General features: G+C 35.3%; 5 protein-coding genes across 5 annotated transcripts; 3 read left to right on the top strand and 2 right to left on the bottom strand.

Annotated features, from left to right (window-relative positions):
• Positions 1-5,795: 5,795 nt before the first annotated feature.
• On the top strand, positions 5,796-7,298 carry LOC145594035 (F-box/FBD/LRR-repeat protein At5g22660-like). Its single transcript, XM_081650382.1, has one exon. It carries the CDS (start codon positions 5,796-5,798, stop codon positions 7,296-7,298), a length of 1,503 nt encoding a protein of 500 aa, XP_081506508.1.
• A 1,509-nt stretch (positions 7,299-8,807) lies between these two features.
• On the top strand, positions 8,808-10,217 carry LOC145594034 (F-box/FBD/LRR-repeat protein At5g22660-like). The gene has a single exon (XM_081650381.1). It carries the CDS (start codon positions 8,808-8,810, stop codon positions 10,215-10,217), a length of 1,410 nt encoding a protein of 469 aa, XP_081506507.1.
• Positions 10,218-12,183: 1,966 nt separating this feature from the next.
• Positions 12,184-13,494, top strand: LOC145594033 (putative F-box/kelch-repeat protein At4g22430). Its single transcript, XM_081650380.1, has one exon. It carries the CDS (start codon positions 12,184-12,186, stop codon positions 13,492-13,494), a length of 1,311 nt encoding a protein of 436 aa, XP_081506506.1.
• Positions 13,495-14,490: 996 nt separating this feature from the next.
• LOC145594032 (F-box/FBD/LRR-repeat protein At5g22660-like) lies at positions 14,491-17,087 on the bottom strand. Its single transcript, XM_081650379.1, has 4 exons — positions 15,659-17,087; positions 15,057-15,064; positions 14,727-14,816; positions 14,491-14,643 (listed from the first exon to the last, which is right to left on the bottom strand). The coding sequence occupies exons 1-4, from the start codon at positions 17,085-17,087 to the stop codon at positions 14,491-14,493; spliced, it is 1,680 nt and encodes a 559-aa protein (XP_081506505.1).
• A 6,021-nt stretch (positions 17,088-23,108) lies between these two features.
• Positions 23,109-24,611, bottom strand: LOC145594031 (putative F-box/FBD/LRR-repeat protein At5g44950). The gene has a single exon (XM_081650377.1). It carries the CDS (start codon positions 24,609-24,611, stop codon positions 23,109-23,111), a length of 1,503 nt encoding a protein of 500 aa, XP_081506503.1.
• Between the last annotated feature and the right edge of the window lie 2,854 nt (positions 24,612-27,465).

Raw genomic sequence — 27,465 nt, 5'->3', positions numbered from 1 at the left:
AGTCTTAGGTATTTTATGAACAATCAAGGTTGTGTTCACTAGTAGAAAAATTGAAAAAGACACCGCTTAATGGCCACCGGTTTTTAAAAACTGGTGGCAAAAAGAAGTGGAAAAATGGGCGGGGTTGTGGGGATATATTATTGCCACCGGTTCGAACCGAACCGGTGGTTAAAACATTAATTCCACCGGTTCAAAACCGGTGGCCTTCTTAAAAAAAAAAAAAAAGCCCGTCCCTTTATAAACCCCTAACCCTAGTCATTCTTCCTAAGCGCCCCCTCCTTTTTCTATTTCCTCCTCTCTCTCCTCCTCTTTCTCTTTCCTCCTCTCTTTCCTCTCAAACTCGATCTCAAGTCTCAAGTTCTCAACCAGCCTCCTTCTTTCTCCTCTCCTCTTTCTCCCTCCTCCTTCTCTCTCCGATCTATAAGCTTCAATTCGAGGGTTCTCTCTCCTCTCACACTCTCTCTATAAACCAAACCCTCTGTTTCTCCTCTCAAATTTCTGCATCTCTAACCAGAAATCACGCATGCACCAGTTGGCGTTCTCAGTAAGCATTCTCTTTCTCTCACCCTCCTTTGATTTTCTCTCTTTTTCGGTTGATTTCTTCGTTGTTAATGGATTTTTATTGATTTATGTATAATTAATGGATTTTAATCGATTTTTTGTTGTTAATTCGATTTTTCTGGGTTTAATTGTGCAATTTTAATCGATTTGGGCTTTTAATTCAATTTTTCTCAAGTTTTCTCGGTTTAATGTTGGGTTTTATCTAGGGCTGGCAAATGGATCAGGTCGGGTTGGGTTCGTGTTCGGGTCAGCTGATTTCGGGTCAGCTACCCCTCAACCCGAACCTGATCCATTTAAGTTTTCGGGTTGAGAACCCTAACCTGAACCTGATATTTTCGGGTTCGGGTCAACCCGAAAGTAACCTGAATTGACCTGATTTTTTTATTTGGGTTTAAATCAAGTCATTTTGACCTGATAGTAGCCGGGTTCGGGTCAACCCGAATTTAACTTGATTTATAAATTAAGTTATTTAGCAAGTCTAATTAAAAATTAGATACAAAAATATAGTACACTAAATAAATTACAAACTAGAATTAATGTTTTTAATTTTTTTATAAGACTTTATACAAAGTAGTTCTCAAATAATGTACAATGTTGGAGACTTGAAGCAAGTTGAAGCAGGGGCTATGTATGTTTGTGGCGTGTGAGGATGAAAATCTGCCAAAATCAATAAAAGCAAACATCAATAATAAAGGACTCAATTCCTACAATACAATAATATAACAAACACAAACAACAAATAACAAAAAATACAATATCATATAAATTATGGTTTGAAAAACAATTAAAACAGCAAACAACATCAAAATTAGGCTTTGAATAGCAAAGAAAACAACAACAACAAACATGCAAGAATATTCAAACAAAAAAAAAATCGTATAAAAGCAAACTTCAAAATAGCAATTACTATACCGTAAAAGTTGAAGTGGTAATTCTTTAAACACTTAAATTATGAAGGAGAGGAAGATCTAAGGATTATAAAAACCGAGAATTGTTGATTTAGATCTGAAGTTTGAAGAGTTGAGAGTTGAAGAGAGAGAGAGAGAGAGAGAGAGAGAGAGAGAGAGAGAGAGAGGAGCCTAAACGGCTGATTGTGTGTGAGGAGGAGGCATTTAGGATTTTAGGGTTTTAGTCTTTTAGATACTAGTTACATATATTATTGGGCTTGGGCTGAATTTAATCAGTTTTGGTTTTTTTATATATTTTTTTTAACCTTAAAATGTTCGGGTTATCAGGTCGGGTTCGGGTTGACCCGACCTGATTTTGACCTGAAATTTATTTCGGGTTAAGTGGGTTGTTTTCGGGTTGAGATTTTCAACCTTAACCTAACCCATTTAATTTCGGGTTCGGGTTCGTGTTGGCCCATTTAAGTTTTCGGGTCGAAAAATTCAACCCTAACCCGCTTTTTTTGGGTCGGGTTCGGGTCGGGTTTTCGGGTCGGGTTAGTTTTTGCCATCCCTAGTTTTATCACACGATTTTTCTGGGTTGTTTTTGGGGTTTTTTTTTTTAGTTTTCAGGGTTCAATCAAAACGATTTTTCTAGGGTTTTTGTTTTGTTAATTAAACGAATTTTCTGTGTTTAATCAAAACATGCCTGCGGATTTCTGGGTTTTTTCGGGTTTTCTGGGTTGTTTTTTGAGGTTTTTTGGTTTTTTCGGGTTTCTTGGTTTTTTGGGTTTTCTTTTTTTTTTTTTACTTTTTTTATTTTGGGTTTTCTGGGTTTTCGAAATTTCTGGTTCGTGACTTTTATTAATTTTTCTTGTTTTTTTTTTTTTTTTTTTTTTTTTGTCAAGTAATTTTTTTTGTTTTAATTGGTGCAGGTTAATTGATTTAGATTTTAATAACTCGAAGAATCAAGATGAGAATATAAGTTGAAGAATCAAGATGTTGTATTTTTTTGTATATATTGTAATTTTTTTTTTTTTGGTGATATTAGACTCATTTCATGTGAATAGTACTAATTCGTATTATCCTACATTTGACTCAATTTTTGACACAATTTGGTTTGACTGTTTTTTGGTTTTGTTTTTTCAATTTTTGGTTGTTGATTTTCTGTAATTTAATTTATTCGTTATTTTTCATTTTCATGTTGTAATTTTTTTTTTTGATTATATGTATGTTGTAATTTTTTCGATTATAATGAATGAAATTGGTCGATTATATTTAAATTTGATGTTAATTTTTTTTTTTTGAGTTCAATAATATTTAAATTAGCTAATGCCAGAGGATCTTTGCTTGATTCGACTTCTGCCTTGTTGAAAAAGACAACAAAAAAAAAAAAACCTATAATTGCCACCGGTTAACCGGTGGCAAATGTCTGCCATCCCCCCCAAAAAAACCGTCAAATATAATTGCCACCGGTTAACCGGTGGCCATACTAATAATTACCACCGGTTAACCGGTGGCAATTAGTTATTTTGCCACCGGTTTTGAACCGGTGGCCTTTTGTTCTAGGATTTGCCACCCCCCAACTGACCACCGGTTCAAAACCGGTGGCATAGGGGGGTTTTGAACCGGTGGCCAACTTGTATTTTCGCCTAGTGGTTGTTTGATGAGGTTGGATTCAGGATAGTTTTTTCAAGCAAAGGAGCATTGGAAAAAGTAGTAGTGTCAGCTAGAGTAAGTGGCTCATTAGTAGGTAAACTCCTTTGAACAGGTAACTTAACCCTAGGCTTAGGATTGCCCTTTCCCCCCTTTCCCTTCTTTTTAAGTGTCTTACATCCACTCGCTTCCTCTTCCATTCTTTCCCAATTGTCTATAAGTGTTTCATTTAACCTAGGTGGACTAACATCAGGCATGTCACTAGTCCCAACATCAAAGCTTTGGTTGTTTTTCTTAGGTGGACTTAGACCATAATGCATATTGGGTTTGTTTTTCAATGACTCTTTAAGATTCCTAGCTGCAACTACACATTCAGAAGGTGTTTCAACTGAACCCACATACACTGTAATCACTTTCTTACTTCCTCCCATTCTATCTAACATAGACATTAAATCACTATCACTAGTAATTTTAACATCCTTCTTATTATAACAGTAATGGAAACTAGGATATTTAGGCATCATATACGCATTTTTCCTAAACAATTCCTCATACTCAATAATCAAATCAATCCACATTACTTTATCAACATCATCAACATTAATATCAACCACATTCTCTGCCGTTTGAAATTTTAACACAATTGAGTCCATTCTGCAACATTAAACCAAACACACAAAAATTCCAAATAAATCAAGGAAATGCTCAATAAAATTCTCAAAACTAAGCTAGCTGCAAATCGTACAAAAAAAATCAAAAAAATGCTGCAAATCGCACAAAAAAAACATAAAAAAAAACAGAGTAACCAGATAATTTAGCATGCATATATGAGCAAAATTCAAAATTTATTGAAAATATCTTCAACTGATTACCTTGAAGATGTTTACCACATTAATGTTCAGTCGCAAACCGTTATTTTGCAATGAATCCAACAGCAAACCCTAGCCGTCGATTTGAATACTCAATCGCAAAATTGCCAAAAAATACAACACAAAACAGAGAGAACTTTGTGCAAAATCTGTAAATAATCAATTTACGTTCTCAAAATTTGCTCAATTTCAACGAGTTTGAAGTATTGTTATAGATTGCACTTTGAATTTTAGGGAAGAAGATGAACATGTATATGAAATAATAGGGCAGTGGAAGAAGATGAACAGAGAGATCACAGTGCGTGAAATATAGTCAGCATTAATGAAATAAGAGGAAAGGATTATAAATAGGGGTATGTTAGTAACTTCATAAATTAGAGTTAATAAAGTCAGCATTAGTGAGTGGTTAACCGATTCTAAGTGAGATTTAGCCACTAAATAGAGTTTAATGAAACTTTGGGTTCACTAGAGATTATGTGTTTTTTTTTTGACACCATATAGAATTTGTAAAAGTTGGAGGCCGCCACGTAGAATTTCCCTATTTTTAAACAGTACATAAAATAATCCTTAAATGTCGTTTAATTAAATACTATAATTTGTACAATGTGATATGTTTGTATGTTTTTAATAAATTTAATAAATAGCATGAATAATGGGTTCTTCGCTTCTTCCTTTATTGATTATATTAACCAATAGGTATTAAAACATGTGGTTTGTTACTAAAAAAAATGCCGTTGTTACTAAAATAATAGTACTATATAAAACTTTGCAAATAAAAAAGATAAATTATAAACACACGAGAGTATTTAGAAATAAGCGATAAAAATTTGTGTGTAACCTTAACTTTTGTGATTTCATGTTAACTTTCAATTATTTGATTAAAAACCTTCAAGAAATGAATAAAACCCTCCAATATAATATATGAATTAATCCGTACAACACGTACTTGATCATTGTATAATTGTAGCTAACACCTATTTAATTTTATATAGTTCCTTATGCGTAATAAATATATGATATGTACTTTTTTTTGGTATGTTTGAAATTTTTATAGTAACAATAATGACAAATTACTAACCCTTCTTTAAAAAAGTTAACAAACATAGTAAGGTTAAAATTGTCCAACTTCATAAATTTTTTGAAAATATATCGATATGGATGTCTATAAAAAGATCTTTAAAAAATAATTCCATTGGTTTTTTTATAATAATTTTTCGATTTGTAGTTTGTAAAGTATCGTTAAATGAAGTATTATTCGAATCTTATAATAAACATCTCTCTTCATTAATTACGTTGACTAGGATGCTATTTTCTCAGTAACAAAATTGTATATTTTAGTAACCTAAAATATTTATTTAGTAACAAGAAAGATTTTTTGGCGCCAATGAAATTTGTCCCGCCTTGTTATGGTAAATGGTGCCAAAAACAAAAAACTTTTCCCTCTCATTTTTTTAGCTAATGATGAGTTGTCAATTTTTAATTGGTAATGTATGTTGGGACCACATACATTCAATGTATGTGTATCATTTCCCCTAAATAAAATAGGATTTGAATTTCTTTGTTTCCCCAAACAAGTTTTTGGAATTTGAAATTCCAAATTTGAAACTCTTAATTTGCCAAACAAGAAACTTGGAATTAAATTCTAGAAATTGAAATTTTGAAATTGAAATCAATGATTTCAAATGAAATGCGATTATCCAAACACAACCTTAGAGAAATTACAATTCCTAGGAAATTTAAATGAGTAAAATGACATAGGGGGAGGTGGATAAATGAATTCATCCACAATGTATTTATGTGGGAAGTTGAAATTCCAAGCAAAATTATGAGATACAATCTCAGAAAACGAGTGATAAAGAGGGAAGAAGAAGATAGGTTGAGTTCACTTCCAGACGACATTCTCACCGACATTCTTTCTCACCTCCCAATCGAATCCGCTGCTGCCACCTCCGTCTTATCACACCGATGGCGCCGCCTCTGGACTGGCATCACATGTGTCGAACTCTTTGTTGATGATACAAAATTCACCCCTGCCATAATCAACCACATCCTGCGACAGCTTACTTGTCGGAAACTCCACGAGTTTGTTCTCGATGTCACTGATAATTTATCTGATTATCCGACACCCATTGCGACAACATCATGGTTTCGAGAAGTTTGCAGCCGAAATGTGGAGAATATCAAAGTTGAAACAGAGTATTATGGTTACTTTTTCTTACCCGCTTTTTTGTTTAATTCTCAATCTTTAGTAACTTTGAGATTATGGGGTTTGTTTGATTTTCCTAAATTTGAGGATTTGTGTTTTAATCTCCCTAATTTGAAGATACTTAACCTAAACCTGCTTAAAGATGTCCCTCTTTGGTTGGAAACTCTAATTAGTTCTTGCCCGCTTTTGGAAAATTTGGATTTAGGCCTTAATCTAGATTTAGATTCACATTTGTCTAGTTATGTTGTGATTATAGTTGGTCCAAATTTGGAGTCACTAACTATACGTCTGCTAGCTGAACCCCCGAGTAAGAATCGGCACCTTAGAGTATCAATTGATGCACCCAAATTGTCTAACCTTGACATTGATGATTGCAATTCAATCTATACCTTTCTTCGGAATCCAACTACATTAGTCGACGCGCGTATTATCTTGAAGAGTGATGATGGGTTTGAACCGTATTCGGAAGATGAAGAAGAGGAGGATAATGGCTTGTTATATGTACCACAAGAAGAATATCTTCGCCAAATGGCCAAGTTTGTTGGAGGAATGTCTAGTGTTACCAACCTCGAGCTGAAGCTAGAGAGTTGGACCAATATTTTGAGATATATTAATCCTGTGAATCTACCAATCTTTTCAAATCTTACCTATCTTGAAACAAATTGCTTCAAGGATGTGCTGATTTCTTTAAATTGTTTTCCCAACTTAGAGCATCTTGAAGTTGACTTAAGTTTAATTCATGATAAAATGGAGCAAAGGAGATGGTGTGCACCAGATTTTATTCCAGATTGCTTAGTAAGTAAGCTCAAGTCTATAAAGATTAGGCGATTAAAGGGCATTGATGATGAACTCGGGCCTCTGGCATACATTTTGAGTAATGCAATTGTTTTGAAAAAGCTGTGTGTACATTTTTGTACAGTGGATGGGTTATATATTAAAAATGAACGTGAAAAAGCATATGCAGTGTGGAAGGAATGTCAGTTCTGTAGGTCATTGTTAAACCTTCCAAGGAGCTCCTCGACGTGTGAGGTTGTGGTTTCTGGTAGGTCAGTCACAGCAGCAGGTAATGCCGTACAAGGCGAATTCCTTACATGTCGAATGTATTTGGATGAATATACCTGACAGATGCAACTTAGCTTGTTTTCAAAATGCAACATTCTAGTGTATGGGTTGCAGACTTGCAGGTGTCGACTACTAAGTTCTGATTGATTTTTGGTTTATGCATAATTACATGTAGTTTTGGTTTAGGCATAACAATGTTTCTAGAAATGCTGAACATGTATCAGGGTATGTATTGTCGTACGTAATGTAGCCTTGCAATGTTAATGTAATGGTCTTTAACTCCTTTCTAGTATTAAGTTTATATGTAATATATATATATCAAAGTCATTTCACTTCTCTATATAGGTATGTTAATCTTCATTCACTAATGCCTTACCCTTTTATATTAATTTAAAAGTTTGTTGTTCACGTTCAAGTTCAACGTTGCTCTATTTTATTTTGTCTGTCTAAAGTCTGAGGTTGGTTCTTTTAAACATTTGGTAAGATAAAAAAAATGGAATATGTCAATTGCAAAATCTTCTTGAGATACTACTTGATGGTTTTGAGTCTGATCTTCTTACTCTTGAACTCACTATGTATCTTCTGCTTTGGGTTGTTAGTTGAAATTATACACTAGCTATAATAGGCTAATTTAAGGGAAAGAAGGTTAAAGGACAATATGGAAAGAGTGAGTTGATCAAGGATAAAACAATGCAAATTTTGAATATATACTTGTGAACTTTCTAAGTTTCTATGGTCTAGTAGCTCAAGGAAGCTCATTTGCATTAGCACTTATTATTTCGTATTTTCGTGTAACACATGTTTAAATTTCCTGTCTTGTTCGTATATAACTGAAAAAATTAAGGGGGAGAGGGAACTCCGTGTGGCATCAGAAACTCCAATGACCATGAAGATTGAAGAAGCATATATGTCCAACCTATGATGGGAGCGCGCGAGTATTCGTTCTTTGTGCTCGATGTTCAACTGTTTGTATACTACTATAATATTTTTAAACTTTTCTTGTGTAAATTTCTCCGTTTAGGGCCTGTTCACATTTACTTAATTTCAGTTCAATTCAGTTCAGTTCAGCTCTAATCAGTTCAGTTCAGTTCAGTTCCAATCAGTTCAGTTCAGTTCAGCTCTAATCAGTTCAGTTCAGCTCTAATCAGTTCAGTTCAGCTCTAATCAGTTCAGTTTCAATCAGTTCAGTTCAGTTCAGCTCTTAATTTCCCTCTCACATAAAATATTCATTTCAGCTCAATTCAGTTCAATTCAGTTCAGTTCCAATCAGTTCAGTTCAGCTCAGTAAATGTGAACAGACCCTTAGTCCATCCAAACCATCCTTCCTAAACTTTTCTTTAAAAGAATTTATCTTAAACAATATTTAAAGTTTCCTAAAATTTGTACAATGCAAGCTCCTTTTAGCTTCTAATTGACAACATATATTTTATATCCTTGTATTTCAAGGTTTCCTAAAAACATTAGGTTTCATTATATTTTGTAACTTTATATATTCTAAATCAAAGAGTTTCACAAGATTTTACACCTTCTTTAAACTCCATATCATAACTAATATGTAATTGTAAAATCATGGAAGACGAAGACAGGTTGAGTTCACTACCAAACGCCCTTCTCATCGACATATTTTCTCGCCTTCCTTTGGAATCCGCCGTCGCAACCTCCGTCTTATCCCACCGATGGCGCTACCTCTGGACTGAACTCACCCACGTTAAAGCCAAAGTTCTTAAAACAGAACAATGCGCCATCATGTTGGACCGCATCCTTCAACAACTTTCATCTCCGAAACTTCACGAATTTCATCTTCATCTGCTATACGGCCATCGCTCACTGAATACAATTAATTTTCTGGACTCACTTTGGTTCCGCCACGTTCTTAGCCGAAACGTGGAGAATTTCACTGTCCTTACAGAGTATGATAATTTTATTTCTATACCCACTTCTGCTTTCAATTCTCGATCTCTAGTAACTTTGAAATTATGGGGTTTGCTTAAACTTAATTGGTCGAAAATTAAAAATTTGAGTTTTCATCTCCCTAATTTGAAGGAACTTACTCTACATCATCTTAATGATTTCCCTCTTGGGTTTGAGACTCTGATTAAATCTTGCCCGCTTTTGGAAGATTTGAGTTTAGCTTTTAAACTATATCCATATTTGAAATCGATGTCTAGTTCTGTTGCGAATATAATTGCTCCCAATTTGAAGTCATTATTCATATGTATGGAATCCTTTCCGTTGAATAAGGAGCTGCGTACTAGAGTATCTATTGATGCACCCAAATTGGTAAACCTTGAAATTCATGATTGCTTTTCGTTTTATGAATTTGTTCGCGATCCAACTACATTAGCCAAAGCGTGTATTGACTTGAAGAATGAAAGAGGGTATTGGAAAGAAACAAGATATGTGCGCGAAGATGAAGAGGAGGAGGAAATTTTGTTAAGAGAAAAATATCTTTGGAAGATGACCAAGTTTGTTGGCGGATTGTCTAGTGTTACCAACCTTGAGCTGAAACTAGAGACTCAGACCAATATACTTAGATTTCGTAATCCTGTTAATCTCCCAATCTTTTCTAATCTAGCCCGTCTTGAAACAAATTGCCTTAAAGATTTTATGTCTTCTTTACATTGCTTTCCCAACTTAGAGCATCTTGAGGTGTGCTTACGGTTTGATAATCATACAATGGAGGAAAGGAGTTGGTGTGCACCGGATTTAATTCCAGATTGTTTAGTAACTAGGCTCAAGACTATACAAATAAAGGGACTAAAGGGTGTTCATGACGACCTCAGGCTTTTGGCATACATTCTGAGTAATGCAGTTTTTTTGGAAAAACTTCTTGTAGACCTTTGTAAGGTGGATGGGGCATCGATGGAAGGTCAGTTCTGTAGGTCTTTGTTGAAGCTTCCAAGGAGCTCCTCGACATGTGAGGTTGTGGTTTCTAGTAGTTATGTCAAAGCATCAGGCAATGCCTTACAAGACGAATAGCTTACAGGTCTGATCTATTTGGGCAAATAGGCCAACATGAAATATGCAACATATTTTACAAATGCAATTTTCAATCTTATGAGTTGCAGCTGTCAGGTATTGGCTACTAAGTTCCTTCTGATTTATGGTTTATGCATAAATGCATATAGCCATATACTAGTAGTTTGGTTTAGGCTTAACAATGTTACTTGAAACGCTGGATATTTGCAATGTACTGCTCTTTTACTCTCTTCTGTTGACTTTTACTTTTCTATATGGAGATTCTTTCATTTTTTAATACCTTAGTGTATGTATTCTGAACTCTGAAGGATGTCTATGAATTGTAAGGAAATAATCCAAAAGCTCACTGATAATAAATCAATTAATACGAAGCTTAAATTCCCACTCTAAGCTAATTTAATGACTTTCGTTTCCCTATATATTTAACTTGTACAGCTGACTAATAGAAATCAAAGGCAGAGGTTCAAAGAAAGAAACTGCTTGCATTGCTACTTTTCTGTCTTTATAGATGTTTGACAATTTATATTGAGAAATGATTATTAAGAAAAGATGGGGGTGGAGATTTTTTGAAACAGTAAGATTTTCGAGGACAATGCAGAAGCTGAATTAATTGGTGCTGAGAGTTTGAAAAGCCTCTATTTCTTCTTCTGTTCGGACTACTTAAGTTATGCATCAGCTCTTTGTGCTTAAAACAGTCAACCTCAAATTTTTGCATTCAGTTAATCATCTGATTAAAGCTGCCTTCTTGTAGATATCAAAGGAAGGTGTTGTGAATCATATATGACCATAAACTATTGTCTACTTGTTGAAACATTTTTTTGGATAGAAGTACAAAAAGAGGGCTAGGCCTCTCTCCGCTCTAATGACAGCTCTTTTAACATTTCCCTGCAGTGTACTAAATACTAAGCTAACACAGTGTAGCATGTTTATCAGGTCCTTAATTTCTTTTATAGCGCTCCTACATACAGTCTTTAGGGCCTTCATCTTCCTCTGTAAGCCGCCAACTCAAGAGTCTTAAGCATGCTTTGATGTTTACTTGTGCTTCTTATGTATGTTCTCCCCTCCCTGGCAGATGATATATTGATGTTGTTTTATTAGCCTGGCAGCTGCTCCCCTGCTTCCTCTATTCCAGACACCAGCAAAAATGATGCTTACTTTGGTGCATTGACCATCCTCATAGATTAGCTAGCGCGTCTCTTCATTTTTTCTTACTTGTTGTAGTCCCCATCTTTGCTATGGTTCTTCGTTGAATCGCCCTGCCCTGTGTCTTCTAGGCCTTTTCAGCTGTTCTGAATTACAAGTGATCTTAAGGCTTGCCCTGCTATTATGCCTATTTTCACTAAGATACTAGTAGAGCTTTGAATTGCCCCCTGAAAATATTTCTATTTCTTGCTGACCATATCCCTTGAAGGGTGTTTTTTCCATGAAAACTTTATATCTCCTGTTCATACCACTTACCAAATTAAATTAAAATTTGTTTTAAAAATATATTAAGATAATTTTGTAGTATCCTATTTTAGTTAGGATACACGTATTAGGCTCAAAAAAATAAAAGATAAGGTTTGATTATTTTTAGTGATAAACTTGAGTTTATTAGGACTTTATTATCTAGTTAGGGCCTGTTCACATTTACTTAATTTCAGTTCACTTCAGTTCAGTTCAGCTCTAATCAGTTCAGTTCAGTTCAGTTCCAATCAGTTCAGTTCAGCTCTTAATTTCCCTCTCACATAAAATATTCATTTCAGCTCAATTCATTTCAGTTCCAATCAGTTCAGTTCAGTTCAGCTCCAATCAGTTCAGTTCAGCTCAGTTCAGTAAATATGAACATGCCCTTAGTCGACACAAAGTAGGAATCTTAGGCGCATAGTAGTCGGTGTAATTGGGTATATATACCCCATCCTACCTTTAATAAACGCATATTATAAAGTTTAGACCAAAAAAAATTCATACATATTTTCGTGAAAATATGGATATGAAGAGGAGAAGAACAGAACTAAAAGACTTAACAGATGAGACCTTAATGGAAATTCTTGTTCGAGTACCGGTGAAATCAGCCCATCAATGTAAACTCGTCTCGAAGCATTGGCTCGGCTTGATTTCGAGTCGATACTTTGTTCGTAGTTATCAACGACAACACCAACATAATCATCATCTACACCTTACCAATTATACTAGTACAAGTGATCCCTCTAGTATGATTATTAGTCCATCTAATCCTTTTATAATGACAATTGAGGTCCAAGTGTTACCTAAGAACCACCCCTTAATATACTTAGATTTCCTCAATCAACAATGGCCTATAAATATGTTATGGTGTGTATCAAATGATTTACTCTTGACAGTGTCGGATAGTGGGTGTCCTGTTGGATATACTCCCATGGCCCCCTCGTTAAATCTAATTGTATCGAACCCCTTAACCAAGCAATCTTATAGGCTCCCCAGACCTCCAGCTAGTTTCTCGGATAATCCGGGATCTCAATTCAAAGGCATCATATGTAGTGTTGATGATCCCACCCTATACAAAGTGGTCATTATAAAGGACACGCCGAGGCTTATTAGGCGTGGAGGTAGCATTGTGCGAAGTAGTGAGATCTTGAACTTTTATGTCTTCTCTTCAGATACTAGCAGTTGGTGTAACTTTCAAATGCCTGCTCCACCAACCTTTCTTTCAGTGAGTATTGTAGATGAAGCATTTGGTCAATACATTACCACGTTAGATGGGGCGCTGTATTGGTGCACCAATATGATCATGGTATATAATCCATTCGACAAGGAAAACCCCAAGCAATGCGACTTTATTGAGCTTCCTCAAGAAGCTAAACTCGACAAGATGTGTGGCAAGAGAGGTTCAGCAGATCAGCGTAGTTTATGCATAGCAAACGTTGAACAACGCCTGCGCCTTTATCATTGGAACTATGTGACCGCTTTTACTAAAACACTCACCGTCTGGGATATGAAGGACTACACAAGGGGCTATGGCGGTACTTGGAATATAAAGCATTTTGTGGATCTTACAAGTATTAATTGGCTATGTGCTGATGTGTCGATGTCTATCAAAGGCTTCGATCCCTGTGATGGAGACGTTCTATACGTTTTTTCTCAAGATCATCATCTACTGGCTGTGAACCTGAGAAGCAAGACTGTGCAATTAGTCTCCGACTTCAAGTCCACTGTATCATCTTTCCTCCCATGCTTCAGATTGTATCCTTATTGTCCACCTCAATGGCCAACCCCTATCACCAACAGGATCACTGCTACTCCTACTAAGGCACTGTGATTACACTTTCAACACTGTCTAGTTTTTAAAGAAGATCGATTGAGACTCTAATTAAGGCTTGCCTACTTTTGGAACTTTTGAATTTGAATTTCAATCTATATATTCATATTCAAATGTTATTTGTTCTGTTGTGACTCTTGTGAGTATAATTGCTCTCAGTTAAAAAGTCGTTTACTAGCCTCACTAAGGCCCCGTTCTCTTCATCTTAATTTTACAAAGCTGAAATTATTTTTGCTAAACTTAAATTATTTTTACTTAGCTGAAATTATTTTCACTAATAAGAGGTGTGCAAAAGAAGAAACTGTATTCTTAGCAATGTAATTTTAAAAGGAAGCTCATATTTTACACTTCAAATGAATTGGAGTAATTTTAGGCACACTCTACTCACCTATTAACCTGGAAAGCCATGCAAGCTCCATTGTCACCGCCTCATCAATAGATGAATCAATACACGGGAACACATCATCTACATGAGAAGAGGTCTCTGCGGTCTACTCAGATTTCTATAGTATGATATAGGACTATTCCTCACAATATCGAAAAAACAACTTTCAGAAAACCTTAAGCTAAAACATATTTTTGTTAAGGAGAAGACCTGGAGCTGGACTGGCTTTAAGGTGCCTAAAAACAGGGATTGCAACCTGTTTATGAGGGGTTTAGTAAGTGCCAAAAAAGGCTCCGTAGTGCAGTAAAGTATCCGGTTGTTGGGTAGCTAAGCGTACATATAAGCCCTAGGCCAGTAAACTGTTGAATCAGAATATTACTATCTGCTCTGGATGCAGTAATATTACTACAGCTTCTAGGGGCTTAAACTACGCAACCAAACTCAATGAGTAGATCTAGGACAAACTTCCTTTGCATCATTTTACCACCAAGAGGTTCACCTAAAAACAAGATGATCAAGACTTTGAATTTAGACTGTCTATCAAGGAGCCACCAAGTCTTTTATCTCAACCAAATGATATCCAGTGACTAAGATGTCATCAACATAAATAGCTACAATTCTACAATGATGGCATGATTTCCTATTGCTTGTAGAATAAAGAATAGCCACTCTTGAGTACTGATAAAGACATATAAGATGACTAGCACACAGAAGAAGAAACTAATTGATATCTTAAGATTTTGAGAAGGATGCATCTTTGTGAACTACACACAAAAACTTTAGATCAGTAACAGTCAGAAGCTACTCACTACCCTTTATCTCAATACATTATTTAGCTTAAAAAAACTTGAGAAGAATACATCTCAATCGCTTTACTTGATAAATTCTTACTTGTTCCCCATCTATTCTCTCCTCTAATACTGTTGGCCAGCAAAGCCTAATCAATTTAATAATTAGACATTAACACAGGATAATTAGCCTATAAATATTTCAGACCACATGCCAGGAGGCAAAATGTCCACAGATACACTATTATACAAGCACCAAAGCAGCATATGACATTAACTCAATCAAATTAAGTTGTACATAGAAAAGTTTACTCCAAAATCCCAAATGAATTTGGGGTTGGCATTCATCACAACATACATTCTCAATCACTAGAAAGAAACAAAATTACCATACCCCCTGAAACAGTAAATGATTTCAGCATCTTTAAACTTCAATTTACTACTCATCTAATATCACTAATCTATTTGCCTTTAGTCCATTTAAACTTCATAAAAACCGAATTCTATAGTGGATTCAACATCATCAATTGTTATGTAATACTTATATATCAAGGATCAGTACACACTGAGTTTTTTTGCTTGCCCGTTCCAAGAATGTTATCATGATAAGCTTATTTGAGTTGTTTCCTGTAGTTATCTAAAACGAAAAAGTGTAAAGCATAATTATTTTAAGTTATGTATCATGAGTGCACCATAACATACCATATAGAATTATAGAGGCACACAAAATATATAAATACTTTTGGTAAATGAAGTTAGGATTTAGAAATAACCAAATGACATACACATAGCAAGGTTTCATAAGCAGTAGCAGTTATATCACTTCAAGAAGTGATTTTAATCATGAACAAAACTATGCTTACATAAAAAGGAATTTATCAAAAAGTTAATACCTGCCACCCATATGCTTGAAGAAACAAATGTTGCAATTGGAATGGCAATCAAAAACCATAGATTTCACACGCAAGGGATCCTTCTTTATAGGTTTTACCTGAAGCTTTCATACGCCTACCCCTAAACATAATCTCACAAGCTGAAGAGCCCCTTGGAAGCTTGAATAATGAGCTACGGAATTTACATTCATTCCACAGTCGAGATTCAATAAATTCTCTGTTGGTATCTGAACCAATGGATACATGAAGCTCTTTCAAAACAACTGCATTACTCAGAATGTAAGCAAGCAACTTGAGCTCATCATCAATCCTCTTAAGTCCTATTATTGTTATTGTCTTGAGTTTCCTTACCAAACAATCTGGCACAAAATCTAGTTCACACCACTTCATGTTCTCTAAAGGAAGATCATCTCCCGTTTTGAGGTACACATCAAGCTGTGATAAGTTGGGAAAGCATTGCATAGAAAGTAGCAAATCCTTCCACCCAATTAGACCAACATCAACCAAGCTCGTATCAAGATAGACTAAATTATGAAAAACAGGCCGAAGTTCATGCTTCACACAATGAAGGTAATCATATACATTGGGTTTACCCTGTACCCAAATGTCAAGCTTACTAACACTAGACATTCCTTGTACAAACTTGGACATCTGTTGTACATAATCTTCTTGTCCATCCATCCAAACCGGACCCTCTCGAAAGTCCTCATCCGGGATCAAAACAACAACTGCTTCAACTAACCCAGTTGGAATTTGGACAAAATGATAGCAAGAAGTTCGATCCGTTATACACAGCTCAATCAATTTGGGTGCATCAATATATATTTTAGTTCTCTGGGTTGGAATATGCGAGTGCATCAGTATTCTCAACACCTTCAAATTATGACCAAATATGTAAAATAGATTGGGGGTTTTCTGGGGTTGATTGAAATGCGACAGATTGAAACACAGATTTAATTCCTCCAATAAAGTGCAAGACCTAATTAGAATCTCTAACCAAGGAGGAACATCAAATAGATAACCCAAACTTAATTTCATCAAATTAGGAAGTTGAATTGCTGCATTTTCAAGCAAATTAAACTTAAGATTAGCAAATAATTCCAAAATTACCAGAGATTGATGATCGAACACAAATGCGGGTATCACAAGGAAGCAATCTTCGTATACATGATGAGGGCCATTAACAATGATTTCCTCCACATTTCGGGAGCAAATTTCACGGAAGCATGATTCTGATACTCCCTTTTTACAGAAATTGGAGAGAGAATCCAAGTGAAGATCAAGAACACGGAGTTTCGGAGAGGTTATTTGTCGTAAGATGTTGATGAGGATTGCGGAGAATTTCAGTGAGATAGTTTCGTCGAAAGAAGTGAATGCGAAGCGGGTGATGGTGGTCCAGAGGTGGCGCCAACGGTGGGATAAGACGGAGGTGGTGGCGGCGGAATTGATTGGAAGGCGAGAGAGGATTTCGGAGAGGATTGCGTCTGGAAGTGAGCTTAGCCGATCATTGTCTTTCATTGCTGCCATTTTTGCCGGTTTTGTTCTTACAGTCTCGCTGCTCATACTTGCTTGTAGGTTGTAGCAAGGGTTACAGTTCTTACAGAGTCACAAGCAAAACTCTCTTTCTTTTTTTTTTTGAAACAAAGAGGACGGGATTACGGGATGAGGTCCACTTTCCACCTAAAAAAAGACTTCCATGTTTAAAAATTTTCAATTAAAGGTTTTGGAAATGGATTTTATTGAAAAATTATCATTAATAATAAAATCTTACCCTTCTTTTTTTAATAAGACAAAATGTTTAGTTAGTGGGAATTATGATATAAAATGGGAATGGAATTGGGATTAATTAGCTTTTATTCCCTACATTTTATTACTTGGAGGGGGTAGGTAATATTTTGAAGGGAATTCACTAAATTGTTAAAAAGACAATATTACCCCCTCTTTTGTGACATATATATACCCTACCTATATTATAAAAGAGCAATCTTGTAAATTTTGCATTTAATCCCTCTATTATTCCCACGTACCGAACATAGGATTTAAAATTTCTCAATCTTATTTCCAAAATATGCCAAACAAGGGATTGAGATTATTTCATTAATTTCCACCTATCAATTCCCATTCCCACTCTCATTCTAGATTCCCCAAATTCCCATTCCCATTTACCAAACGCCCCGTTTGGGATTTTTAATTTTAAACTAGCAAAAATCGGTTGTAAATTGTTTAATAGGTTAACTATGCCACATGTTTCCCTATAATTGGCTTAAATTTTTTTAAAAAAAAATTCTCTCTCCTCCCCACCAACACCACCAATGCACGGCTGCACCACCTCTGATGACCCGTCTTCCTCACCAAACCATTGAAAATGTGCCGCTGACCTAGCCCTTTAACCGTCCTTCCCCTTCGCCACAACAACTTGCCTGAAACCCAACCCCGAAAACCAGAAGATTAGCCTGAAACCCAGCCCCATAAACCAGAGGTTGTATTATTAATGACAATTTTTCCTTATTTTAATTCTTAACTAGTGTGTGGCCCCGGGCGATGCACCGGGTTTTGCTTTGAATATCAATACATATATTATTTGGGCTATAAAATCATATACTATATAATTACAAAAAATAAGTGGACAATAATAACTAATAAAATTAAATAAACGCTCTCAAATTGATGTCTTGTAAACTACAAATTAAAGTATTTAGTGTATTATTATTGAATATGAAGCACAATAAAAAGATAGCAAAGTTGGTAATAACATTACTTTATTTGTTATTGGTCTTGTGTTCAAACCTTGTGATAAACATTTTTATTGCAATTGAAACATGTTCATTCATATTACAATGGATGATGTGGCATATTACAGTGATGTGGCATACTTCTAATACATGTGAAGGGTGCCACGTGGCACATATCTTGTATTAGGAACGCATTTTAATATATAATAAGTATAGATATAGATATAGATTAAAGATTCAAACTAATAGGTGACCTAATCGTTATACTAGATTGCTACTTTAAAACATACAGAGTACTTTTTTTTTTTAATCATGCATTAATGTTAGTAAGAAAGAGGATAAAGAGAATATCTCTCTATTGTCTTGGAATTGGTGAGGTTATTCCTCTTTATTTATTTTTACCAAGCTACACAATTATTATTTTTTTTATTTTTTATTTTTTTTTTTTTTTTGTGGCTGTTAAATATATAATTATTTATGTGCATTAAGAGATTATAAATTACTATTGGCTAAGATGATAATAAGTGTGATTTCATATCCACCATGTATAGTGTGTTGGGTGTTTTTTTCTTATTTATAATGACGCGAAGTAATTGTTGCAATGCTAGTGTAGATTTACATGGTTCATGAATGCTTTTAGGTTTGCTTTTTAATGCGAGTATACAAGTATAGAATGGTCTCAGAATTACCTTTTTTGCATGTCATTATGTTTCAAGGGAGAAAATTATTTAGTTAGACAAGAGCTTCACAATCAACAAGCAGCTAACTCAAATCTGTCTATTGCCTCACCACTTACTGCAAGCTCAGCTAATTCACATTGATTGCAAAGGCATATGAGCTACTACAGATTGACATTACAGTTCCAGAGGTCAATAAACCAAGCAATTCAAGTCTGTATATGCTGATCTAGAACTACTTTTATGCAACCTCTAACCGAAGAGAGATTAAAATAAAAAGTAGGCTCGCTTTCTCAGCCTGGTATTTGCAGAGCTAAATTACATGCCCTCTCTGAATTTCAGTTCTTTTTTTTCCTGCATATTAAGGCTTAACTAAAGCATAGTTTTCTTGCAGTGGCTCCCTAAACCTGTGAAGCAAAGGTTTAGAAAAGGGAGCTGGGCGTAACGCACTAACGCCTTTAGATGTTTTCATTCTCTGAGTTAAACTTACATCCTTTTGACACTTGACGGAAAAGAGGTTAATAGGCTATTAGGCTTTAATACCCCCTCACCCCTGGATTCGTCAACCCTGTTCTGTGAATTTTTTTACTTCACACCTTATTTTTGGTCATTCCCTAATCTCAACAAAGAACCTGAAGCAATTGAGATTCTTTCCGAACTGAAAGATGTAAATTTTAGGAAGAGGAACAGAGAAAACTGAAGCAAGAAGTGCTTCTAATTACCTTATAGGATTATATACAAACTGTAGGTTAAGAGATAGCTGACTATATAACAGAACCAACTCGGTATTACACCTAGAAAGCCAGGAAAGTTACAATGTCAGACTCCTCAATTCCTCACCAGCTCATCAATTGATAATCTATCATCTAAGTAGAATGGTCAAATGGACCAACAAACCTAGACTTTCCACAAAATAAACTCAGAAATACCTACTACTCAACTAGTGTTTAAAAGAAGACCTTGCGCGAAATTGTCTTTAGGATGCCTGAACACGCCTTGCAGCCGAGTGCAAAAAATGGGTGATGTGCTTGTACAGTACAGAAAATATCATCTCCGGTGTTTGTCTATAAGCCTATGGCAAAATAGCTGAATAAATAAATAAATTAATCAATCAAAGTCTTAATCCCATAAGTGGGGTTGGCTAACATGAATCAAATTTGATTATTCCGTGAAGTCATCAACTTAAATCTTCCTCCTCCATTTCTTACGGTTCAATGCTTCATCCTCATACAAATCCATATACCTCATATCCTTCCTAACTCCTTCCAACCAAGTTATTTTTGGTCTCCCTCTCCCTCGTTTAAGCCCTCCATTGTCCCACTCTTCCATTCTTCGAACCGGTGCATCCTCGAGTCTCCGTCTTACATACCCAAACTCACGCAAGCGATTTTCTCTTAGTGTATATAACTCCAATTTCTAAGGGATCACCAGTAGCTGAATAAATAAATAGAAAAAACCTAATTATCTGCAGTAAATATAACTCCAATTTCATTCTAAGGGATCACCAACACTAGTTAAAACTTTACAATCAAACTCAAAATTACAAGTTATTTTTTATATTTTATTTTTTTTGTATAACACCATGAGGTTTATGTAAAAATAACACAAATATCCTTTATCTACTCAACTATCAAGAAATACCTTCACCCAAAGACTTCCTGTAACTATAATGCAATAAACATAGAAAACAACAATAATGACATGATTTTACATTTTAATTGCTTGTATAATTCTAAAAAAACTTCAGATCTTCACATCTTCATATCTTCAAGGACTTATCTGACTTCCACACAGAAGGGACTGGTATATCCCTTATGCTGACTTATTAAATATCTCACAACTCTTATAGTAGTCAATTTGACAAACAGAGAGATTCTATAACAGAGAATTCACCATCTTAAAGCTTACTACAAGACAGTTCTAGTTGCAACATTCTATCCAGAGTTCATCTGCTTGTGCAATTTTACAAGGCGATAAAAGCCTAAACTTTCTTTTAATCTCTCTATAAATCGTTATACAATGCTTCTCAGCTTGTACACTCTAAGCTCCCAAACTACTCCGCTCAGTGTTTTTCCAAATAAAGCACATCAATCCTACGAAAATTATCATCAGACTAAACTGCAATTTTACAATTAGCCATCAGAATATGCAAGGCCTTTGCAGCTCATATTTAACCATCAACTGCTAGAGTGCTAACATATAGAAGAAGTGCCTTGTGTTTAGATCAGGGGAGATATTTATAATCACATACCTTAATCAGGCTGATACTAGCCATATTACAGCTTACTATAAGACAATTCTATTGGCAACATTTCAGTGCAGCCTTTATATGCCCTTGCATTATTAGTTTTATAACACAACTACTTTTGCCTAATTACTACGTTATATTCTTAACCTCTTCATGCATTATTATATAAAATGCTCCGCGGTTTACGCACTCTAAGCTCCAAACTTATATCATTCTGCATCTTCGTGATGAGGCACACTATTCCCGCGAAAGAAACAAACAAGACATTTTCTTTATAAACATGTAAGACCTTTACACCCATAATTAGCCATTAGCTGCAGGAACATAGGCCAAACTACCTTGTAATTTTTACCAAGGAATACTTAGGAATACTCCTATAATTCTAAACCGACCTTATCCATAACAAATTAAGCAACAAAAATAAATAAATAAATAAATGAAAAGTCATAGCTCAAATTTTGTCAACTTACCAAATTTTGAAACTGAATTACAGGTAAGCTTAGATAGTTCTTTTTATAAGAATCAAAGCAGAGCATTACAAAGAGAGATAAAAGAAGTAAAAGCATTCATTTCGAAAGATCTTGTGCCATCCATATTGCTGCAAAGTCAATTTAGATTATAAGGCTTGGTAAAACCAGAGAGACAATATCAGCTTTTAAAAGCCAGTCAAATTCACTATCAAATCTCCTAGTAAATCCGTTGTTGTCCTTGTACATGTCTATGCTAATTTTTTCAGGTCTTTTAAGATCTTTAACCTGTTTTATAAAGAAGCTTGATCATCCATGAATTTATCAGGGTTGTTTAAGGATACAGGCAGTCAGGCACCTAAGGATCAGAAAGATATATAGTATGGTAGTTTTTACCAAGTCTGTATATCAACTTCCAGATGAAAAGAGGCACGATACTGATTCAAGTTTTAGATCCAATGTCTAAAGCTTTTGCAAAGATCCAACTGATGGTAGGAGCACTTCTGCAAAAAAAATTCTCAACCTAAAACATTCACCTTCATAGTTCAAAGGAAGGTACTATTGTAATCAAGTTTGAATAATGCTCGGTTTGCAGAAGTTCTTAATCAACCTAAATCAGAACTTCTTCAGTAAATTCAGCTATTCAAGTGAACCAAGAGCTTTTAATCAAACTAACTCTAGCCAGTTAGAAGCTTTTAAACCAAGCTATTCTGGTCGGTACCATCTAACTGAAATCAATCAAATTCAACATGTTCTTTACCACCAACAATAAATGGTAATTTATTCAAGAAATACATACACAAATAATAAAGTTGTGAAATCAACCAAAGGCATAAGAGAAGTCATATAAAGTATATTTCTTCATAATAACTCAATAAATCAGGCTTTCTAGGTAATCATCAATAATCACTGACTTTTACTCTCAATTACTAGTACGAGACAAAATTATAAATCCCCTGAAACACAAGATTTATTAAATTTAACATCTGGTTCAGATTCAAAATTATACTCATGTTTGCATCCATCACTCAAAATCCAAGTGCACAAAATTATGGTATCAAATTTCAGAATGACTCTGAGATCCTCAATTGTCATGGCAAGTAAAGTACTTTGAAAATTTTCTTTCCAGTTTAAAAACTGATCATACTTCGTATTAAAGAGCATCACATTAAAGCATTAATAAATCAAAGATTCACCATAGACATATAGAGAAGTGAAAAAGCTGGAATTTGACCAATAAATTCAACAAAAAAAGACCAATGCATTGCAAGGCAGTAATACATTGATACATGTCCAGCATTTCAAAAAACATTGTTAAGCCTAAATAAAACTATAACCAATAGTTAATAGGAACTTAGTGATAAATACCTGCAGCTCATAAGCTTGAATGCTTGCATTTGGAAAACAAGTTGCACATATTAGGTCTATTTGCCCACATACATTCGACAGGTAAGGTATCCGTCTTGTAAGGCATTCCCAAATGCATTGACAGACCTACCAGAAACCACAATCTCACATGTTGAAGACCTCCTTAAAAGCTTAAACAATGACCTACAAAACTGACCTTCCTTCCACACTATATGTGCTGCTTCACGATCATTTTTAGCTTTAATCACATCCATCATACGAACATCTATGCAAAGCTTTTCCAAAACATTAGCATTACTCAAAATGTACGCTAGCAGCCTCAGGTCATCGCCAACTGCCTGTAGTCCCTTAATTTTTATAGTCTTGAGCTTACTTAATAAACAATCTGGAATAGTATTCGGTGGCAACCAATACCTTTGCTCCATTGGAAGACTAGCAGCTTGACACCATATACTCACCACAAGATGCTCTAATTTGGGAAAAAATTCTAACGAAAACACCAAATCTTTGAAGAAATTTGTTTCTAGATTCACCACATTAGAAAATATTGGCAAATTCCTGGTATTAAGGCAGCCAAATATATTGCTACGGGTTTGGAGCATCAACACAAGATTGCTAACACTAGAAAATCCACCAACAAACTTGGACATCTCCTCAAGATAACAAGTAGTTCCTTCATTAACCGCCTCTCCACACCATCTCTCCAAGGACATACGCGCTTTAACTAATGCAGTTGGATTCCGAACAAATCTATAAATCGAAATGCTATCATGAATATTAAGGTCTGTCAATTTAGGTGCATCAATCGATATTCGAGTGCACCGCATCTTTCTCCAAGTATGCATATGTATACACATCGATTCCAAATTAGGAGCAACTATATCAAAATAATGGGGTGGGGGATTATCATCCAAATCGAACGACAAAGATAAATCTTCCAAAATCGGGCAAGAACTGATTAGCTTCGATAACCAATCTGGGACACAATTAAACGTACACAAAGAAAGTAGCTTCAAATTAGGGAGATAAAAAGACGAACACAAAGACGAATCCCCATTTTTAGGCTCCTTCGATTTAAGCACCCCACGTAATTGCAAACTTACCAGAGACTGAGAATTGACGAGGCAAGCAGGAATACGAAATGGGTAATCATCAATTGTATTGAGAGTGAAATCCTCCACATTTCGGCGGCAAACTTCACTGAACCATGGTTCTGAATCACTGAATCTTGGAATGTCGGATAGCATTGTTGAGTAATCGAGATCGAAAACTTGGAGTTTCGGAGACGTGATCTGGTTTAGGATATGGTCGATTGTGGAGGAATCGTTGGATTTTATAGTTTCGTCAGTTTCGTGATCACCGAGTTTGAGGCGGGTGATGGTGGTCCAGAGGTGGCGCCAACGGTGGGATAAGACGGAGGTGGTGGCGGCGGAATTGATTGAAAGGCGAGAGAGTATGTCGGTGAGAATGGCATCTGGAAGTGAACTCAATCTGTCTTCTTCGGTTGATCTTCTGGTTCGTTTTCTGATGTAGTGTTTCAGGATTTTGCTATCACCCATTCTCAATTTTTGTATCACTCTTCAGTCTTCACTATTACTCTCTGTATTTTTTTTTTTTTTTGAGAATTTGAGTTGGAGTTTAATAGGGAAGAAGGGGAAAGAAAGGAGGGTGTCTGGTCAATTTCATTTGACCTAAAAATAGTCAAAATCAAGTGGCATCCATACACTACGCTTACGATCATAACTCAGTCCTCATACCGTCATACGGAGTACAAATGTATAATCTCTAACTGCTGGGACTAGGATGAGTAGGATCTAGGGGTGTGCATAAATCGGTCCAAGTATATTTTAGACCTGAATTGGATTGGACCAGACAAATTGATTTTAGTCTGGTCTCCGATCCAAGAAAATGAATATTCCTGGTTTCTGGTTTAATCTAACTTGGAATAATCTGGGATGGACCTAAAACTCGAATAATTTTCTATTTGTTGAACTTTTGTACTCCCTCCGTCTCTAAATTATATTCCTGTTTGGAAATTTACACGGGAACTAAGAAGGAAAGAATAAGACAAATAACAATAATTAGACAATGCAATGAGAAGTACAAAGATAGATTAGTTATTACTCATGACATGCAAAAAAAGGGACCAATCATATGCTCCTAATTGAAAACTTTTAACCAATCATATTCATTGTAATTTGGCACAAGGATTATGAGTGTAATTAGGTAAGGATGAGTGAGAAAACATTAAATATAAAACAGAAAAAGAGAGTTGATTTACTAAAAAAAAAAAAAAAACTTACCAAAAATAGAAAGGAGGAATGTAATTTAGGGACAGAGGGAGTAGTCTAATAAACACTTAAATAGTACAAGTATATAAAATGAAAATGTATCCATTGTATTGTAGACTTGTAGTCCTTATAGACATTGTTGATTTTTAGTTTTAAACTTAAAGCCTGTTTAGTTCAGCTCCAATCAATTCAGTTCAGTAAATGTGAACAGACCATTAATTTTGTTTAATTTATATAATTTTATAAAAATTTCAATTAGAAGAGTACAAAATAATATTTTCTATTAATCCACGTAAAACTCCGATCCGTGTTCGAAAAAATGGAGCAAGTAATAATACCGAGGGAGTAACACAATACTACTTTGTCCTACTCGGGATAATTCAAAAAGGGTTTGTAATATAAAATGAATATCTAATAATAAAAATTGAAAATATTGTATGACAGTCATATCTATCTTTTACTTGCCTTCTTTTACTTTTTTTTTTTTTGGCTATATGTGTATGTTATATACAATGTAGTATAGACGTATAGATATTAAAAGAAGATACTATGAATCATATATGACCATGACACAACGCCTTTGGAATACGTATTTTTTGTCCAAGTATATCTTGTCTTTACCACGCCTTTGGCAGCATTCGCTAATTCAGAACTTAATTTGAAAGCCATATATTGACCCGGACGTTTTTGGGCTGCCACACGGGGGCACACAGGGACGTAAAAAGAGAAGAGACTAAGAGAGGGGTGGGTTTCCCTCTCTTTTGGCCAACTTTTCTACTTTTTTCCCTTCTTCAAGAAAAATAGAGAAGTTGCTAGGATATCTGTATGGCCTTATGTTTACTTGTGTACTACCTGGGTATTGAGTGGTCAAACACTCTTCTTGCTAGAGGTTGCTCAGTTGGCTCAATAAAAACCATGCTACTGCTGCTTTGACTCTGAAAATTCTGAACTCTCAAGTGTCTTAGATTTATCCTGATCATCCTGAATTGCATTGCAATCTGCATCAGTCACTTGCATGAGGCAAAGCTGCCCTGCAGAATCTGACATTTTTACAGCTGAACACCATTCACAGATACTGAAATCCCAATAGATAGGCCCTAAATAACCCTTCAGATTGCTCTGCAAACTGAATGAACTCCATTCTGAGTTTCTGAAAATCCCAATAGATATATAGACCCTAATAACCTCAACCATTGTATTCTAACTTTCTAAGCACCATACAGGAAATTAGCAGAACATCAGCTTCAAGCTTGTGCCCTTGCATTTCTCATTGTCCTTTACACGTGCTGACCTGGAATATGATTACCATCTGCTACAGAAATAGCTTGAAATGGAATCTGATCCAACTTGCACCCCAACTTATTAGCTACATTCACATCCACAAAAATATGAGTGCTACCCGAATCAATCAAAATATGCAAGTCTTTTCCATTTACTACACCCTTTACTCTCATAGTTTGAAAAGATTGGTAACCAGCCAGAGCACTCACTGAAATTTGAGGTTCTGAATTACTTTTCTGATTTTGAATCCATCTCTGCTTCACACTCTTTTCCTCAAGAACCAGAAATTTCAACAAAAAAGCCGATGCTCCTTGAACTGACACTTCTGCTCTCTTGAGTAAGGCAGGTCACATTAATAGAATAATCCCTTGGGGATCTTATCTTGCCTAACATCAGCTGGAATATGCCTATAATTTCTTGAATTTTGTGATGTTTTAGTCAAGGAAGAAGAATTAGGTTTAAACTGAGTGGGTAGCAAGGGTGGTATTGAACTAGGCAGTGAAAAATAACTATGGTTCAAATTAGACCCAGGCAAATTTTGCTAGTAAAATTTATAGTTTTGAGCAGCAGAACTCAAAGACTCTTCTTGCAGTGTGGCATATTCAATTGCCTGAGTAGTTGTAGCTGGCTTAAAGTGATTTAACTTTCTTGACTCTACATTGAGTGTCTCTCTGGTTTTACCAAGCCACTAATATTTTATAAATGACTTTGCTGCGATATTGATGGGACTGGATCTTCTTTCGAAATGAATGCAATAACCTTTCTATATCTCTTTGGAAGTCTCTCTCTTCCTCTTTTTTTTTTTCCTTTCAGCTCGTTTAGAATCTCAAGTCTCAACTGC

The sequence above is a fragment of the Chenopodium album genome, chromosome 19, assembly GCF_948465745.1.
Source record: "Chenopodium album chromosome 19, dcCheAlbu1.1, whole genome shotgun sequence".
Lineage (NCBI taxonomy): Eukaryota > Viridiplantae > Streptophyta > Magnoliopsida > Caryophyllales > Amaranthaceae > Chenopodium > Chenopodium album.
This window is presented reverse-complemented; position numbering and strand designations above follow the sequence as displayed.

Bases quoted from the DNA above. Each gene is read 5' to 3' on its own strand.
- LOC145594035 (XM_081650382.1), top strand. From the start codon at position 5,796: ATGAGATACAATCTCAGAAAACGAGTGATAAAGAGGGAAGAAGAAGAT.
- LOC145594034 (XM_081650381.1), top strand. From the start codon at position 8,808: ATGGAAGACGAAGACAGGTTGAGTTCACTACCAAACGCCCTTCTCATC.
- LOC145594033 (XM_081650380.1), top strand. From the start codon at position 12,184: ATGGATATGAAGAGGAGAAGAACAGAACTAAAAGACTTAACAGATGAG.
- LOC145594032 (XM_081650379.1), bottom strand. From the start codon at position 17,087: ATGGCAGCAATGAAAGACAATGATCGGCTAAGCTCACTTCCAGACGCA. The intron at 14,644-14,726 runs GTTTTTTTAAGC...TTTTGTGTGTAG, and splicing joins TTGAGATGTATTCTTCTCAA to TTCACAAAGATGCATCCTTC.
- LOC145594031 (XM_081650377.1), bottom strand. From the start codon at position 24,611: ATGGGTGATAGCAAAATCCTGAAACACTACATCAGAAAACGAACCAGA.